Here is a 16,025-nt window from a genome sequence, read left to right on the forward strand (position 1 = left end):
CTTAGGAATTCCCTTTGGTTCACAGTCAGTTTGGAGTTTACCATGCTCTTCAACCTCATATCTATCATTACAGGTAAACGAAGGGCTATCTGTGAACAAAATACTTAATAGAATAAATAATGGCAAAAGAAATATAAACTCATTTCACACTTAAATACGGTGCATGGCTCTCTTGTAAAATATTATGTTTATCTATATTGTAATGAAATGTACAATTTAGCAAGTCTGATGCACTCACATTCAATTGTGATATCAACAGAAGTGTTGCTCTTGCCAAGGTAATTTTCAAATTCAGCTGTGTACTTTCCAGAGTGAGTCCTGGTGAGGGGCTCAGATGCATTGATCGGTTCTCCCTGATAGTACCACTGAACAGTGGGTGCAGGTTTCCCATCAGCATGACAGGACAACATGTCTATACGGAACTCATTCTCCACACCAGTGTAATGCTCTGGACAAGCTTGGATCTGTGGCTTATCTATAAAGATCAGCATAAATTAGTACTAAAATTATTTAAGCAGTGGGTTGTTTATCAAGTTAAAAAATACAACAATAAATAGTTAAGTGGAAAACTCACAATGCACAACCGCAATGTAAGGCAATGAGGATGTAGGGGTGAGCTCTGGCCCTTTTGGTCCGAAGTGCAGCTCAGCCTCACATCTGAAAATTGATGCGTTGTAATCTCTCACAGGAGTGACTCTCAAGATGGAAGACACATTGACTGGGGCCACTGTGGTGTCGTTAAACATTTCTGTGAGCACAGTTTCATTTCCTCTGTACCACTTCACTTTGAGCTTCTGCACAGGAGCCACATTGATGATGTCACATTCCAGCAGGAAGTCTGTGCCCTCCACCATCGGACCAGGATTCCTGGCAGAGGCTGACACAATATCTGGAGTCTCTGTAAATAAAGTAAGGGAAAATTTTTAGGAGAAAAATACATTATAATATCCCTAGTCTACGTCTCACTTGTTAATAAGGTTTAAATCTCAATGTGACTTCCTTGTTAAATAAAGGTTAGGAAGTAAGAAAGATATGCTCGCTCCTCTGTACCTCACTGACCTCCTTCCTATTAACACACCCACCCGTACTCTTAGGTCTTCTTCTTCTATTTACCTCACTGTACCTCGTTTGACCACCATGGGGTTCAGAGCCTTCAGCCGCTCTGCCCCTCGTCTCTGGAACTCTCATCCACCAAACATCTGTAACATTGACTCGCTTTCCATTTGTAAATCCCGCCTGAAAACACATCTTTTTAAACTGGCATATCCCACGTGATCACTATTTATCAGGTCACAGCAATCTTTGTTTCCAATTGTTATGTACCCTGATTTTATGCTTTGTAATTATAGTTAAAATTATCGATTTATTGCTTTACTGTTTTATTATGTTTTGTGAGGTTACCTTGAGTGTTCAGATAACACCTATAAATAAAATGTATTATTAAAGATGTTGACCATCTATGGATTCCAAACAAAATGAGATATTGGATTTATGTGGATTTACGAGGATTATGTTTTTTATATGTTTTCTGGTCTGTAATATTCCTTTGAAATTAAACTTACTGTATACAATGAGTTCAAGTTCTTTGCTGCATGTCTGGAACGGCAGCCGTATTTTGCACTCAGCCGTTACATCCCAGTCTGACAGTGAAATAGGCCAGTTGACAAAATTATGTTCTAATTCCATTTCAGGCTGTGGTTTTCCAGTCTGGATCCAGTATATCCCATCATGATCATAAGTTGCGCTGGAGCAGTTTACCAAGACTGAACGTCCATATTCTCCTATAACCACAGGAGGATCGAGCTCAATTGGGCACATATTTTCTGCATCTGTGGATAGACAAATGGTATGTTTTTATTGCACATTAAAAGCAGACTTTACTATACCTGTGGCTCAGATAGCTAATGGATGTAACTTTTAAGGTTTAATGCTATGGATGGTTTTAAGGGTTAATGGAGGGTAAATAAATGAACATTAATGTATATAATCAAATACTTAAATAAATAAATAAATTTGTAATAGAATTTTCACCATAAATAAAATAAACCACAAATTAAATTGGACATTAAATATATGAATATTAGATCTTTAAATTTACACTCATATTATTTTATTTACTTGTTGATTTATTCACACATGTATGTTTTTATAGTTGTATTTTATTATATACTTTAATTTACCCAGAGTGTAACTTGCTGCAGGGAAATAAATACATTTTATTTAATTATTTATGTATTTATATAGTTGCAAAACCCTTACAATACAATACAATTCTAGCTCATGGCGTGCTGTCATGCTTCCAGTAATAAGATCAGCACTGACACATACATGTAGGTATTATAACTGAAAGATAAACTGCACCTGGTCTATTTGAGAAAATTGTAAACACTAAGTAACAAATATGATCCCCCTATATATAGTAATGCTAAAAATGAAGATAAGATTTCTGATTTAACCTGTAGTGGGATAGTCTCTTGAGATAGACTTCTTCTTTTGGGATTTCAAAAAGTAAAACTGCAGTACGATTGTCGATGTATCTTGATGTTGTGTGCGCGCCGCGGTCGATCAGGGTGCTGCGCTTCTGCGGGTTCCACCTTTTGCATTCCGTCGGCATTGGGTTGGTCCTTTACGCTTCATGTGGGTCTCTGGGAACCTCACGGGTTGATTCGTTTGCTGTTCAGGAGGCTGCGGTGCGACTGTAGGGCGATCGTCGATTGTTAGCTGACGCTGTCAGCCTTCAATTTTCAGGGTTTTGGTGGGACAGCGGACTTTTATTGGGACTTGCTGCAGGTGTTTTTCTACACTGGCTTTCGCCGTCGTGTTCTGATGCTCGCCCACTGTTGTTGCACGTGGGATACACGGGGCTGCGGGGGGTTTGGATTTCACCATGCTCGCATGATGTGTGGGTTAGGGTTGTCGCTTGCACATTGATGTTGATTATTGTGTGGCGTTTTAGTGGTTTTTTTGTTCCTTCCACGGCGGTGGTGTTTCGGGTGCGGGGGGAGCACTGGTCTGTTGTGTGCACGCTGCGGTCGGTCAGTGTGCAGCGCTTCTGCGTGTTCCACCTTTTGTATTCCAAACTGGATGGCCGATTTTTGGCCATTTTTTTTGGTCGGATCAGGGTCTTCGCATTCGCGTTGCGGTGCGTCTGGGAGTCTTTTTTTTTTCTTCCACCCCTACTGGCAACTGGGGTTCTTGCCTTCCTGTCGCTGGGGTCGGTACAGCGCGGTTTTGGCGTCCCACTCTCACTAACAACTATATTCTATAATAGGCTTATGCACATACACACACTCAGACATATAGCCACATACAGACAGACACACTCTTACATATAGCCACATACAGACAGACACATACACACACACAAACAAATTTAGGTTGTCCCTGGTTGTCACCGGTAGAATTATTCTTTATGCTTTTCATTAAGTTACTTATTTTATTGCAACAGCCTTTTCACCTGTTTAACCAAAAAATCTATTGATCGACTCCAGACTGTCCAGAACTCAGCTGCCAGGCTTTTAACCAGAACAAAGAAATATGACCACATTACTCCTATTTTAGCTTCATTACACTGGCTCCCAGTATGTTTTAGAATTGACTTTAAAATTCTATTGATCACTTTTAAAGCTCTTCATGGCCTCTCGCCTTGTTATATTTCTGACCTTTTAGTCCCATACGCACCAGCATGTACCTTGAGATCCTCGGGCAGAGGTCTGTTGTCTGTTCCAGAGTCTCGACTGAAATCTAAAGGGGACAGAGCGTTTGCTGTCAGGGCCCCGAGGCTCTGGAACAGCCTGCCCGAGGAAATCAGGTCGGCTGAGTCAGTGAACTCTTTTAAGTCCCTTCTTAAAACATACTTTTATAGGAGAGCCTTTCCCGATCTTATTTGACTTTATTTTATCCCTTTTATTTTATTTTACTAATTTTATATTAATCTTTCATGCTCTTATCTTGTTTTTTTGTATTATTCTTTACACTTGTTAAAGCACTTTGTAACTTGTTTTTGAAAAGTGCTCTACAAATAAGGATTATTATTATTATTATTATTTAAATTAATTGTTCCAGCTCTCATGGCTGTGCAGTGTTGTTTATTTATTTTGCACTGTTTCTCCTTTTCATTTCTCCCTCAGTTTATTGGGATTTATTTGTTTTTGTTCGTTTGTTTGTTTGTTTCTCCGTCCCCTCTTTCCACAATTGGTGTTTGCTTCTGCAATTTCCTGTTGTCCCCATCCCCGTTCTCTTGAGGGTGTTGTCCTTTCTCTGTGGTGTCTGTTTGTGCGGTGTTTGTGCCGCCCTTCACTATTTGTGCCCCCTGTCCGGCCCGGTGACAAATCAATACATATTTAAATAAATAATAAAACAGAGAAAGGAGTATATTAATACTCTATTGTTAAAGTAAAATCTGTCTGTCACAACATTGTATCCAGCACCTCATACTATATCTATAAAAAAAAAAAAAAACAGAGAAATTCACTTCAAGTACTTTAGCCTACTCTGTAAACTATCTGTGCTGTGCCAAGACTATATTTGGTCTGCTAGATTGTTATAATACTTTTTATTTTAAAATGGACTCCACCCAACACACGCACTCTGCGCAAACAGATTCAATGCAGTTAGCGTGGTAAACTGTCACCGACAGTATAGAGGAAGTTTTCACCTCAAAAATTATAAAACCTACCTGTCCCACTTGTTTTATTTACATTTAAAGTAACCCTTTTTTTATCTGTTTCACTTTATTCTGTTAAAAAGTCAACGGCTACATACATGACAATTTCCTTTTTTCTTGATCTCCTTTGTATTTATTACCTAACTATTACCTAACAGCTCACACTCAAAAGAAATGTATTATTGTATAAAACACAATTATCTAATATACATTTTTCCGTTTGGTTTTGTAGTAAGTATCTAGTAACACCTGGAGCTATCGAAACTATAAGCAAGCAAGATATGACCAGTATTTTCATGTTTTATTCTTAGCTTCTTTGCTTAACATTTAAGACCCACACAGAGCTACTGTAGAGCATCATTAGCACTCACCACACAGTAAAAACATGAACATTAGGTGGCCCAACATCCTGAGAGGCAGCATGCTTGATCAGCACGTGGGAGGAGGGAGATGGGAGGTAGATGTGTTTCAGGATCGTCCAGCGGATGTCCAGGTTCAATACCTGGATAATGATGAATCCTGGCTCAGAGCTGAAGATGATGACCTGCTGCTGACAGTTACACAAGCTTAGAGAGAAAATAAGAAGGTACTGTAGATAAGGGGAAATTCAACGCAAAAGTGAACAGGAAACTCCCTCTAAAGCGGATTTATGATGCCATAGCCACAGTCTAGATCTTCATTGAGCAACAGTACATGAAATACTCATCTCCACCCATATTTTGTGTAATTGTTCATTGTATCTTAACATTTTCTAAAGTATTAAAAATTGTCATAAAGGATCTAATTTGGCATAATTTTATTAAAAAGTACATTACAAATTGGAAAACATAATATTTTGTCAGGAAATTACAACACAAAGGACAGACACTCACTCACAGTACACTAACAGTCTTTACAAATGTACAGACTATCTCTCTCTGACTGGTCTCTAATCAACAAGTAAAACTTTTTTTCATTAAACAGACACACTGGCTCAACACTGTGCAGGGTTAACACCAAAACATGTTCTTAAGGCCCTCTACATATGTCTACATCATCATCACTATGTTTTATTCTCACAAGTTCATAATGCAACTATTTTATGTGGGTTTTATCATCATAGAAACTCGTTTGAGAGAATAGGACCCTCCGTGGAACTCTGCCCAGTAGACGCCATCCTGGTAGCGGCTGCGATAGTGTCCACCCCGATACCACACACCATTTAGATTGGAGTGGGCACACATGTGGTACCACCAGCCTCCTTTCTGGTAATGAGCACAGTTACCTGGTGACACAACAGAAGGACAGGCTTATTAACAGAAAAGGCCAAAATACCAGCAGAGAGCTGATAAACCAAGGGGCAAGCAGACCTGTATAGCTGTCCTTGTCCCGATCCAGAGTGGTGAAGGCCTTGTTGTTGTGCCACGAGAGGGAGTCCCCTGCATTGCCATGGTATTGTCCTAACCGCAGTCGATACCAGTCACTTTCTGGTTCCAGGTGGAAGCTGTCATACTCAGCAAAAACCTGCCGGCCCTGCCAGTCCTCCAGATCCACTCGTAGCTTATATTGGGCCTGTTTCGTCATCCAGTAGAGGTGTTCCAGCCCGAGCCAGTACTCTCCATCCAGGTTCCCAAAGCCTTGCTGCAATACACAAACACACCAGTTTAATCTGAGAAAAAGTTTTCATTTTATGCAGTTCACTTATATGAATTCCTTTTTTTTTTTTTTTTTGCTATGCTAGCCACATGGCTCTAGAACTGGCAATGCCAGAAATGGCACAGCACCTTTCAGACTATGCCTGCCCCTGGAGACAACAGATAAGACTCCCTTCCTGCCACGACTATGAGGTTCCCACATGTCCACTCTTACTTTAAATATCCCTCTCTTTTCCTGCCACCCCTTCTACTCCTTCTCAGCAGTGTGTGCTGTATACTCTGGCAGCTGTTGAACATCATGCTGCAGGCACATATACACTCTGGAGCTGCAATCATAAGTCGATTAATCGTTTAGTTGAACTATTCTAATCATTAGTTGGTACGTTTGTTCCTGATCCAATAGAGCAATTTATGAAAAAATCCAGCTCAGAAAAATCTGCTGAAAGTGTGAGATGAGCCAATCTAATCTCGCTCTAAAGTCAAAACGATGCTCTGACACTTTGTTTGCTGTTGACTTTAGTATTGAAGAGGAGGCATGTTTAAAGGGGATTCCTGACAACTTGGACCATGTTCTTCTGTACTGCCCTTAAGGTAAAATCAAAGAGACAAAACCCAAATGAATGAGACGATGATTAGCCCGATCACAGAACACAGTTAAAAGGTCTCAGTTTAACCTGAGAAAAAGTATTCATTTTGTGTTGTTCCCTTGCATGAAGTCCTCTTTTTTTAGAATTGGCAATGTTAGTTTGGTCCACAATTAAATTTTTAGCAACTATTCATTTCATTCATATTTCAGCAACTAACTATTCCTACTAATATTTGGTGATCGCGTGACTTTATTTCTAGTACACTAACTAAACTATTTCAACACCTACTGGATGGACTGGCACAAACATTGGTACAGACATCTAAGTGCCCCAGAGGATGAAGCCGAATGACTGGTGATCTTCTGACTCTTCTCTTGGTATTTAAAAATGTTTTGTCCAATACTTTAGTTTATGACCAAATACCTGCAAAACTATTGACATTCCCATCAGCCATAGATTTGTGCTAATTATCAAATGTTAGCATGCTATATTAAGATGGTGAACATGGTAAATGTTATACCTGCTAAAATATAAGCATCTTCATTGTGAGCATGTTAGCACGCCGATGTTAGCATTTAGCACAAAGCACTACTAGCATGGGTGTAGACTGGTGTGTGTGTGTGAGTGTGTAATCACTTTATACTGCTCCCAAGTCCTGAAGAAGTTGACCGACCCATCCTGTCTCCTCTGAATGACCGTCCACCCTCCCTGAGCCAGACTCTGATCACACCAGGCCTGCAGGAGGCGGTTGGCACTCTGAGGACGGAGCAGGTAGATCCCACTGGTGGTCTCACCTGATTCAAGCACATGTTGGCAGTCCCTCCACGGCCCTGAGATGGGAGAAAAGTATATGCAACCACGTGAGGGTATAGAAGCCATAATAATATATATAACATGTTGGAATTCTTTGTTGTCATTGTTTTAATGTTAATAGTCAAAATGCCGTGCCAGTTTATGAGATGTTTTCTCACTGAGCCAAATCAAGACAGAATGGATCTTATAAACCTGTAATTTTTTTATTTTTTCATAGTTAACCTTTGAAACAGAGATCCTGGCTTCTGAGGATTTATTTTACGTGTCAAACTTTTAGGAAGAACACTACATAACAACTCCAGCTTATGCTGTTAGAAAAGAAGATGTTTTCCCCAACACATGTTCAGTGTCTCATGTCACAGTGATAAGATGAACATAGGAATCTACACAGGGGGAAAAATGTATACATGGTAGAAAATCTCCCACACAAAGTGATAATGCCTAATGGTCTTCCTTGACAAGTATTTGTGGGCCATACTCACATGCAGAAGATGTGGCAACGTCGTCTTTCATCAGACCTTTTAGTGGTGAGTCAGAGTCACACAAAAGGGTGGAGTCACTTTGCTACTGCTGACTGGAGCAACTGCTCAAATCTTCTACTTTGTAATTTCAAACATTCCAGTTGTGCAAGTAAATGACAGCAGTGTCATTTAAAGTGCCAACAAATGGTGTAGTTCACAAGTGTGTCTTCATTATAAAGTGTCTGTTCTGATAGGAGCTGCAAGCTGTGTTTGACATTGTTTAGGCATTCCCAAAGAGATAGGGCTCCTACCAGCGGGTCAGTGACTCTTTCGGCTGCTGCTTATCTTTCCAGCTGAATTTCTGTGACACAAGGCTGATACGCTTATACACACACGTTTAAGTCTAATCAAGTTCTGCTAAAAGACATGCTTTACATTGATGTACCTGGAGTCTTTGTGGCAGGGAAACTAATGAAAGGAGGATCTGTAGGCGTGTTGGCTGTAGTGGTGAGGAGGGAATTAACTTTTTTTTCCTGCTGTGCCGGAGAAGCACTTTGGTCCCTTTGAACATCATTGGTCATTTGGTTGGCTTCAGAGCTGTAATTAGGATGCACGTTAGACTGGCTTTGGTTTGGTGGTTCAGTCGTCACCTGTCCAGACCAACACAAAAACAACATTCTCATTTACTGTGTAAGAACCTAATACAAACTTGCAACATGACCACAGTTTGTTTCCTACCAGAGAGTTCTGAGAGTCTCTGCACTTGCACTGATTCTCCAGACGAGCAATAAACTGGTTCTGGGAGCTCATCATGGACATAAGGGCTCCATATTTCTTCTCCAGCTCCCTGTAGTTACTGGACACCTGCAGCGCCTGGGATGTTCCACCACAGTTTGAAAAAGATTCAGTAAAGATGTAGCTTTGCTAAATCAAACATCAACAAGGACAGCAGTTCTCTGCTCACCTGTGTTGTCGCATTAAGCAGGAGGTTCTCCACCCTTCGCTGCTCCAAAGCCTGATCTTTCTTGTGTATGACTTCATGTAGCAGCTGGGCATAGAGCTGGGCAATGCGAGAATTCATGCTGTTACTCTCTTTGCGCAGAGCTCTCACCTCCATGGCAAGGGCCCCCTCCTGCTCCAGTTGGCTCCGGAGGTTCTCCAGCTGTTCCTGCTGCCGTCTGAGCTCCGCCCTTAGCGCTGCCACCTCCGAGTGGTTGGCAGTAGCAGACTGCGTGTTCAAACACAGCGCACCTGTCAGTTTTTGCTGTGGAACAATGAAGGTGTACGAGCAACGGCCTGCCTTTGCATCCAAAGACTGTGATGAGCGTTTCTGGGTGCTCTCGCCATGAGTCCTGTCCTTCTGTCCTCCAGCTTCTGGAAGGTCCACGCACAGTGTTAAAAAAAGAGTCAGACCTACTGTTAGTGCCTTCTCCATGAAATCTGTTAAACTTCTGAGGACACCCTGGTAGCAGAGGAAAGGAAATGATTAGAATTACCACAGCGATAACAACACAAAACTTACACCAATGAATGATCCAGAAACACTTAAGACATAAACTTTATATTCATGTGGGTCTTGACTGTTCACCAGATGTTTCCTTGCAAAGTGAAAGTGGCTGGAATTTATTGGCAGGTCAACATCCAGAATCAACACACCTCGTTCTCTCAGTCAACACAACAGTTAGCTCCATCTCCAACCACAGCAACCATGGTCAACATCATAAACAAATGAATCCAAAGGTCAATACTGACATCTGACCACAAAATCTCAACACATCAAACACTGGTACCAATTGTGTATGTCTACACTTCTGAATAAAAAACAATAGTGGATCATACTGACAAGACATGTGAACACTCACAGTTCAGGACTCACCGCAGCAGCTGAAAAGTGTTAAGGACGTCTTTGTCCTCCTCTGTGTGTAGCTGCAGCTCCCAGGATGCACAGATGTCAAATAAAATGCATTTTAAAAATCAAATGTTCAATGATCATTTGAAGAGTCACGTGAAACGAGCCGCTTCTTCCAAAAGTCATCTGTGGCCCTCCGTAAATGATGAAGTGAAGATGAAGGCAGAGAAACAGAATGGCGCCCAAGCTTTGCCAGTTGCTAGACTACCTCTGCTCCCCCCGGAGGTTCTGTCTCAGGATCTCTGAAGCAGACGACAAATAATTATAAACTATCCAAATGACGCCGCCTCCCACTACTTGTTGTTTGCCGGGATGTCTCCTCCCTCTGCCATCAACCTGCTATCCTGCCACAGACTCTGTCCCATAAGGAGCTGAACTTATACCGGTATTCAGTGGTTAACAAATAACAGTTATTTTCATTAACGATGAACCAATTATTTTTCTCTATTCACTGATTAATCAATTTGTCTAAAAAAAAATGTATAAAAATTAAATAATGAAAAATGCCCAGAGCCCAAGCTGACATCTTCAAATGCCTTGTTTTTTAACAGTCCAATATCCAAAGCTATCAATTAACTGTCATATATGACAAAGAAAAGCATCAAATTTTCACATTTGAGAAACTAGAAACAGAAGACAACATTACATCAGCCTTAGAGCTGTAGGAACTAACAGTCTTCTGTGTCATCCTGACAACACAAAACATTTACATGGCTTTATCTTTTATCTGTTTTGGTTTCCATCACTAGGCTTGTCATCTGTACGATCTTGCAATTTTCCGTTTCAACTTTCATTTTTTGGAGAGATCAAGAACTCTAAATGCTTACAAATTTCCACAACACATAGCAGACTCTTTTTTTTAAAACCATTTCATGCATCAAATGTTGTGAGTTGGAGGATTCACCGGTTACACTCAGGTTACACTGATAGTCACACTGATAGTCACACCCAATAAGCAACCAGCAGCAGGTTTAAGGTGGTGGCCAATGGAGCAATCAGATAGCAAAGACCAAAAAAAAGAAAAGAAAACACACAGTTTTATTTTTAACTTTAAATGTTATCACAGTTTGGAGTTGGCATGCACATCTTGTGTTACATCATATCCTGTGGTCTGTGGTGTTAAGATCTGCAGAGCACTAATACTTCAAATGTCAGTATCAACCCAGTTGTTTTCACACTTCACCCTCTAACATCACAGAATCAAATAAGTCAATGCGGTGTAATAGGTTATGCACCTTATGAGTGATACCACTTAGACACTAAACTGTGGGGTCAGATTTGGATTTTGAAAGGCACAGTTCACAAAAGAGCATTTTCAGTGAGTATCTTTGATATGATGTCTTGTCCTACTTATCTGCTACTGACAGAACTACAGACATGTCAAAGAGTCTTCAGTGATGAAGTGGAAACTTTTCCATTCAATATCATCTGACAGTGTTGCCTTGTGGTTTCAATTCCTCCTGTTCTCTAAAACTAATAATTTCAGGGTTTTATGTTCCAGGCCACACTCTGCTCTGTTGCCACTCTCGGATACTGTTTCTAGAGACAACTCTTTTTCTCTCTCATTGACTAGATCTTGTAGCAAAAATTATTTTATATGTAACAATTATATTATGTGGGTAATGTAAAAATAAACAAATTAAATAATGTGTACAAAAAATAAACAAACTAATGAATTACTGCATGTATATTTTGCCAAAAAGGTGTGCCTTCTTTCTTGAAGGTAAGTGTGGATTTAAGAAAAAATAGAAAAGTAGACTTAATAAGTCTATAATAATATGGAGGCTTTGAACAACGAGTGGGAACTGTGAAGGTATGCAGCATAACAGAAGTACTTCACCATTGGGCAGTGTTGGGGGTAACGCAATACTGTAATCAGATTACTTTTGTCTGTAACGCATTACTGTTGATAAATTCAGTAATCACATTACAGTTACTAATAACAAAATCATCGCGTTACTTGCTGGTTCTTGAACTATCCGCATAAAGGGAGAAGAAAAATAAATCAAACGTCCCTTTTCATGATTGTTTGCGTAACACTTTTCCGACCTCATTTTGACTTGAGCGCCAGTTCATGAGGACGCAGAAACTGCAGAGCTGCCAAAGACGTCTTTCATGGGGTGGAGGTATTACTTCACATTGTTTCACGAAAGGACATGCGATACCCTCTACTGCGCCTGTGGCGAGGCTCTTTAGCCTGGGTAGTCTTGTGCTGACTCCGAGGAGGAATGGGTTGTCTGACAAACGATTTGAGAGACCCCCGGGTGCGAAATACGGGGAGCCAGGGTGAAAAGCATGATTTGTGATATTTTGGGTTGACAGCATGCTTTATTGACATTAATCTCTGTAGCCTACTTCTCCATCATCATGAATCATGCGGAGCGTCAGACTTCATCCAGCCAGAGGGAACGATGACTGACCTCCGCGGCGGGCCGGTCGCTCCGCGATCTCCTGGCCTTGAACGCTCCACCGCCCCTCTCCTTCTCCGGTACGGGTTGTGTCGCTAAGCGCTATGAACGGTTCGTGATCGTTCTCTCTGGATGGATGAAAATTAAGCATAATAAATGCACTACTGCAGCTGAGGGGTCTCTGCAGCGCCACGCAACTTTCTAAATTCTTCCCTCTCACGGAGAAAAAGAAAGGTCAGGTCGCAAACACAGCCGCAGCCGTTGTGTCAAGCGGTCGTAAACCTAGCAAAATGGCTACATATAATAGCCTAATAATTATAATAAGACATACATGCCGGATTCTTTCACTGTCAGCCTCAGCCTTACATGCTTGCAGCTATTAATGATTCAGCAGTAAGAATCACAGTCTGTACTCTAGCCTTGTTCTTGTCTTGACAAATGTCTGGCTGATGTTCATAACTCTGTTGTCACTTTGTAGTATTAAATAGCATAAAAGAGAAATCGCATGTCCTCATTGTAATAAGGATTTGTGTTGATCTGAGCATATATGAGGTATAACTAGCCTATATGTTGTTATTGGGCATCACAGGAGATGTTACGCAGTGATCCAAAAGTAATGTAAATATTAGCAGTGAGTAATCTAGTAAAGTAAGGCATTACTTTAAAAAAGTAACTAGTAGGCCTAATGTGTAATCCATTGCATTTTTTGAGTAACTACCTCAACACTGCCATTGGGATGCTAGATTATAGCTGTTCTTATTTTTTTGGAGATATTGGAAAGTTTTACCTTAAGTTTCAGTGGGATATTGTGCCTTCCTCAGCACTAGTTAGAGATAAAGGTGGAGTGTAATTCTTATTACTTGTGTTTGCTGGCCCTCTCACTGGGAAGAACTGCAACAAGTGATCATCAAGTTGTAATGTCCATTGTTTTCTGGTGTTCAGTTAAAATCTACTGCCCTACATTTCAGGTGGAAAATACAGCTATTAAATATGTTAAAAATGACACTGTTACGAACCTCCAGTGGAATATCCAGGGGATGAGGAGGTTAGTGACAATAGAATCATTCCAGGTTGAAGGAAGCCAGGAGACAGATTTTACAGGACATACAGCGTTTTATTTACAATGAGGGAAAAAAAGCTAAGGTACCCTCAGGGAGGGTCTACAAAAAACGACTTCCCAAAAACGCCCACAAATGCCACAAATGAGAAAACACAGGATACAATAACGAATTTCACCTCCCTCCACTGAGGGAGTGAACCCCACCACAAGGTTCAGACTTATCACTTGCTGCACTGTAGTTTCACCCAGCTCTCCATGCCGTCTGCACTCCACACCCAGTCTGCCTGCTCTCTGCTCCTTATACCGGCTCCTGCGCTCCCGCTGATTGTAAACTGGGGACAGGTGTGCACCCTAGCCTCCTGGCTGCAACATTATAAGGGGGAAGAGCAGGACCTGCAGAGCACAGAGGAGCAGCAGTACACAGACACAGGGCTCAAGGGCCGTAACACTCCCCCCCATAAAATCAAACTAGGGGTTTGACTAATTCAGTTATCACTTGCTTTTTTATCTTTCCTACCACCTGGCAAAAAAAAAAAAAAAAAAAAAAAACACTCCCACCCACTCTCAAACATCTTTCCCCAGAAGATTAAGGAATCTCACCCGCGGGACAACGCGTCGGCTATTACGTTGTCTGCCCCTTTCTTATGCGGGATCTCTAAGTTGTAACCCTGCACCAACAGAGCCCACCTCATCAGGCGTTGGTTGTGGTTATACATCCGGGACAGGAAAACTAGAGGGTTATGATCTGTGAAGACAACTGGCGAGGGACTATAACCAACATAGACTTCAAAATGCTGCAGAGCGAGCAGCAATGCGAGGGTTTCCTTCTCTATGGTGGAGTAGTTTAGCTGATGTTTTTTAAACTTGACAGAGAAGTAGCTAACCGGATGACACATCTCCTGTTCCATCCTGCAACAGCACAGCTCCAGCGCCGGTGGCACTTGCGTCAACCTCGAGCTTAAAGGGGAGAGAGAGGTTAGGTGCGGCCAGGGGCACAACAAAGGAGAGATTTCACCGCCTCAAAAGCATGTTGACACTCATCTGTCCACACAAACGGGACTGTGGGACTACATAAGCTAGTCAGGGGGGTGACAACTACTGATAAGTTCCTACAAAAACACCTGTAATATCCAGCCATACCAAGGAAACGACGGAGTTCACGTCTGGTCGCGGGGGCTGGGTAGGTTAACACAGCAGAAACCTTGGCGTTAACAGGACAGACCTGGCCGTGGCCTACCTCTTTACCCAAGTATGTCACCGTGGCCTTTCCAAACTCACACTTAGCCAAGTTTAGTGTCAGTGACGCTGCTGCTAACCTCTGGAACACCGCAGCCAAAGTAGACAGGTGACCAGCCCAGTCGGCTGAGTACACTACCACATCGTCTAAGTAAACATTGCAGTTTGGGACAGTCCCCAATACCATATGCATCATTTGTTGGAATGTTGCAGGCGCATTCCTCATTCTGAAGGCCATAACAGCGTACTGCATGAAGTTATCTGGGGTAACAAACGCAGAGATATCGGATGCACGAGGGGTTAATGGCATCTGCCAGTACCCCTTTAGCAGGTCTAGCTTAGTGATGTACTCCGCGGGACCAATACTATCTATGCAGTCCTCCATCCTGGGCAACGGGAACGAGTCTGGGACGGTCACTGCATTTACCTTACGAAAGTCTGTGCAGAAACGTGGTGTACCGTCGGACTTAGGAGTAAGTAAACATGGCGAACTCCATGGGCTACAGCTGGGTCGGGCTAACCCATTTCGTACCATGTAATCAACTTCCTCTTTCATCATTTCTCTCTTAGCCAGCGGACAACGATATGCATGCTGCTTTATGGGGGCAGCTGTCCCAACGTCGATATCGTGACGCAGTACAGTGGTCTGGGATAGCACATCGCTAAACAGAGGGAGATGAGAGGTTATCAACACCATTATATCATCACGTTGTCTCGGGGGAGGTAGGACAAATGTGCCTCTAGGCTAGACAAGAGCTTTGAATTGGGCAACCTACCACCCTGGTGACCTTCATCGAGCCCTGCTAAGCCATCATCAGGTTCAGCCCCGCCACAAACCAAGGAAACGGAGGGGTTGCCTGGACGTGTCATAGCAGAATTTCTTCAACGCGGACTTGAGCGTCTGGTGCCAACGCTCAAGCGCACCTTGTGATTCCGGGTGATAAGCGCTAGAAACAGAGTGTGAAATTCCCAGTGCTTGCAAGGTCTGACGGAAAGTCTTGGAAAGGAAGTTGGTACCTTGGTCGGTTTGTACAACTTTCGGCAGTCCAAAGGTGGTGAAGAATTTTGTGAGAGCTTTCATGATGGCGGGAGCGGTAATTTTTCTTAAGGGCACAGCCTCAGGAAAACGGGTGGACACGCACATCACAGTTAGCAGAAACTGGTTCCCTGACTTAGTTCTAGGCAAGGGACCAACACAATCCACAATGACATGCTCAAATGGTTCACCAACAGCAGGAACTGGATGCAGTG

The 16,025-nt window shown here is 42.0% G+C and overlaps 2 protein-coding genes and 1 long non-coding RNA gene across 5 annotated transcripts in view; 1 reads left to right on the forward strand and 2 right to left on the reverse strand.

Annotated features, from left to right (window-relative positions):
- The window catches only part of LOC123958727 (hemicentin-1-like), a 23,426-nt gene extending 18,130 nt beyond the window's left edge, over positions 1 to 5,296 (reverse strand). Inside the window, exons 1-3 of the mRNA XM_046032303.1 lie at positions 5,038 to 5,296; positions 1,563 to 1,829; positions 575 to 898 (exon numbers count right to left, since the gene is read on the reverse strand). Coding sequence (XP_045888259.1) covers positions 575 to 898; positions 1,563 to 1,829; positions 5,038 to 5,089 — 643 coding nt within the window. The 5' untranslated portion in view covers positions 5,090 to 5,296. The remainder of the gene's footprint in view (positions 1 to 574; positions 899 to 1,562; positions 1,830 to 5,037) is intronic.
- Positions 678 to 10,274, forward strand: LOC123958770. Of its 2 annotated transcripts, XR_006822156.1 has the most exons (4): positions 678 to 909; positions 1,692 to 1,846; positions 6,821 to 6,891; positions 7,147 to 7,264. It is a non-coding gene; the product is annotated as an uncharacterized LOC123958770 (long non-coding RNA). The 2 variants fall into 2 exon arrangements; XR_006822157.1 differs by lacking the exons at positions 6,821 to 6,891; positions 7,147 to 7,264 and adding an exon at positions 9,264 to 10,274.
- angptl6 (angiopoietin-like 6) lies at positions 5,454 to 13,623 on the reverse strand. Of its 2 annotated transcripts, none has more exons than XM_046032354.1 (7): positions 10,038 to 13,623; positions 9,126 to 9,623; positions 8,900 to 9,034; positions 8,607 to 8,811; positions 7,524 to 7,717; positions 6,016 to 6,286; positions 5,454 to 5,930 (listed from the first exon to the last, which is right to left on the reverse strand). In XM_046032354.1, the coding sequence occupies exons 2-7, from the start codon at positions 9,594 to 9,596 to the stop codon at positions 5,746 to 5,748; spliced, it is 1,461 nt and encodes a 486-aa protein (XP_045888310.1). In that variant the 5' UTR covers positions 9,597 to 9,623; positions 10,038 to 13,623; the 3' UTR covers positions 5,454 to 5,745. The 2 variants fall into 2 exon arrangements, with proteins under 2 accessions (XP_045888310.1, XP_045888319.1); XM_046032363.1 differs by having other exon boundaries at positions 9,126 to 10,312; positions 13,495 to 13,532.
- Positions 13,624 to 16,025: the final 2,402 nt, after the last annotated feature.

Source organism: Micropterus dolomieu, linkage group LG02 (genome assembly GCF_021292245.1).
Source record: "Micropterus dolomieu isolate WLL.071019.BEF.003 ecotype Adirondacks linkage group LG02, ASM2129224v1, whole genome shotgun sequence".
In the NCBI taxonomy this organism is placed as follows: Eukaryota; Metazoa; Chordata; class Actinopteri; order Centrarchiformes; family Centrarchidae; genus Micropterus; species Micropterus dolomieu.

Excerpts from the sequence above, each read along its gene's own strand:
- angptl6 (XM_046032354.1), bottom strand. The coding sequence starts at position 9,596 with ATGGAGAAGGCACTAACAGTAGGTCTGACTCTTTTTTTAACACTGTGC. Across the intron at positions 8,812-8,899 it reads GAGACTCTCAGAACTCTCTG|GTGACGACTGAACCACCAAA; the intron begins GTAGGAAACAAA and ends TGGTCTGGACAG. Across the intron at positions 5,931-6,015 it reads GGACAAGGACAGCTATACAG|GTAACTGTGCTCATTACCAG; the intron begins GTCTGCTTGCCC and ends TTGTGTCACCAG.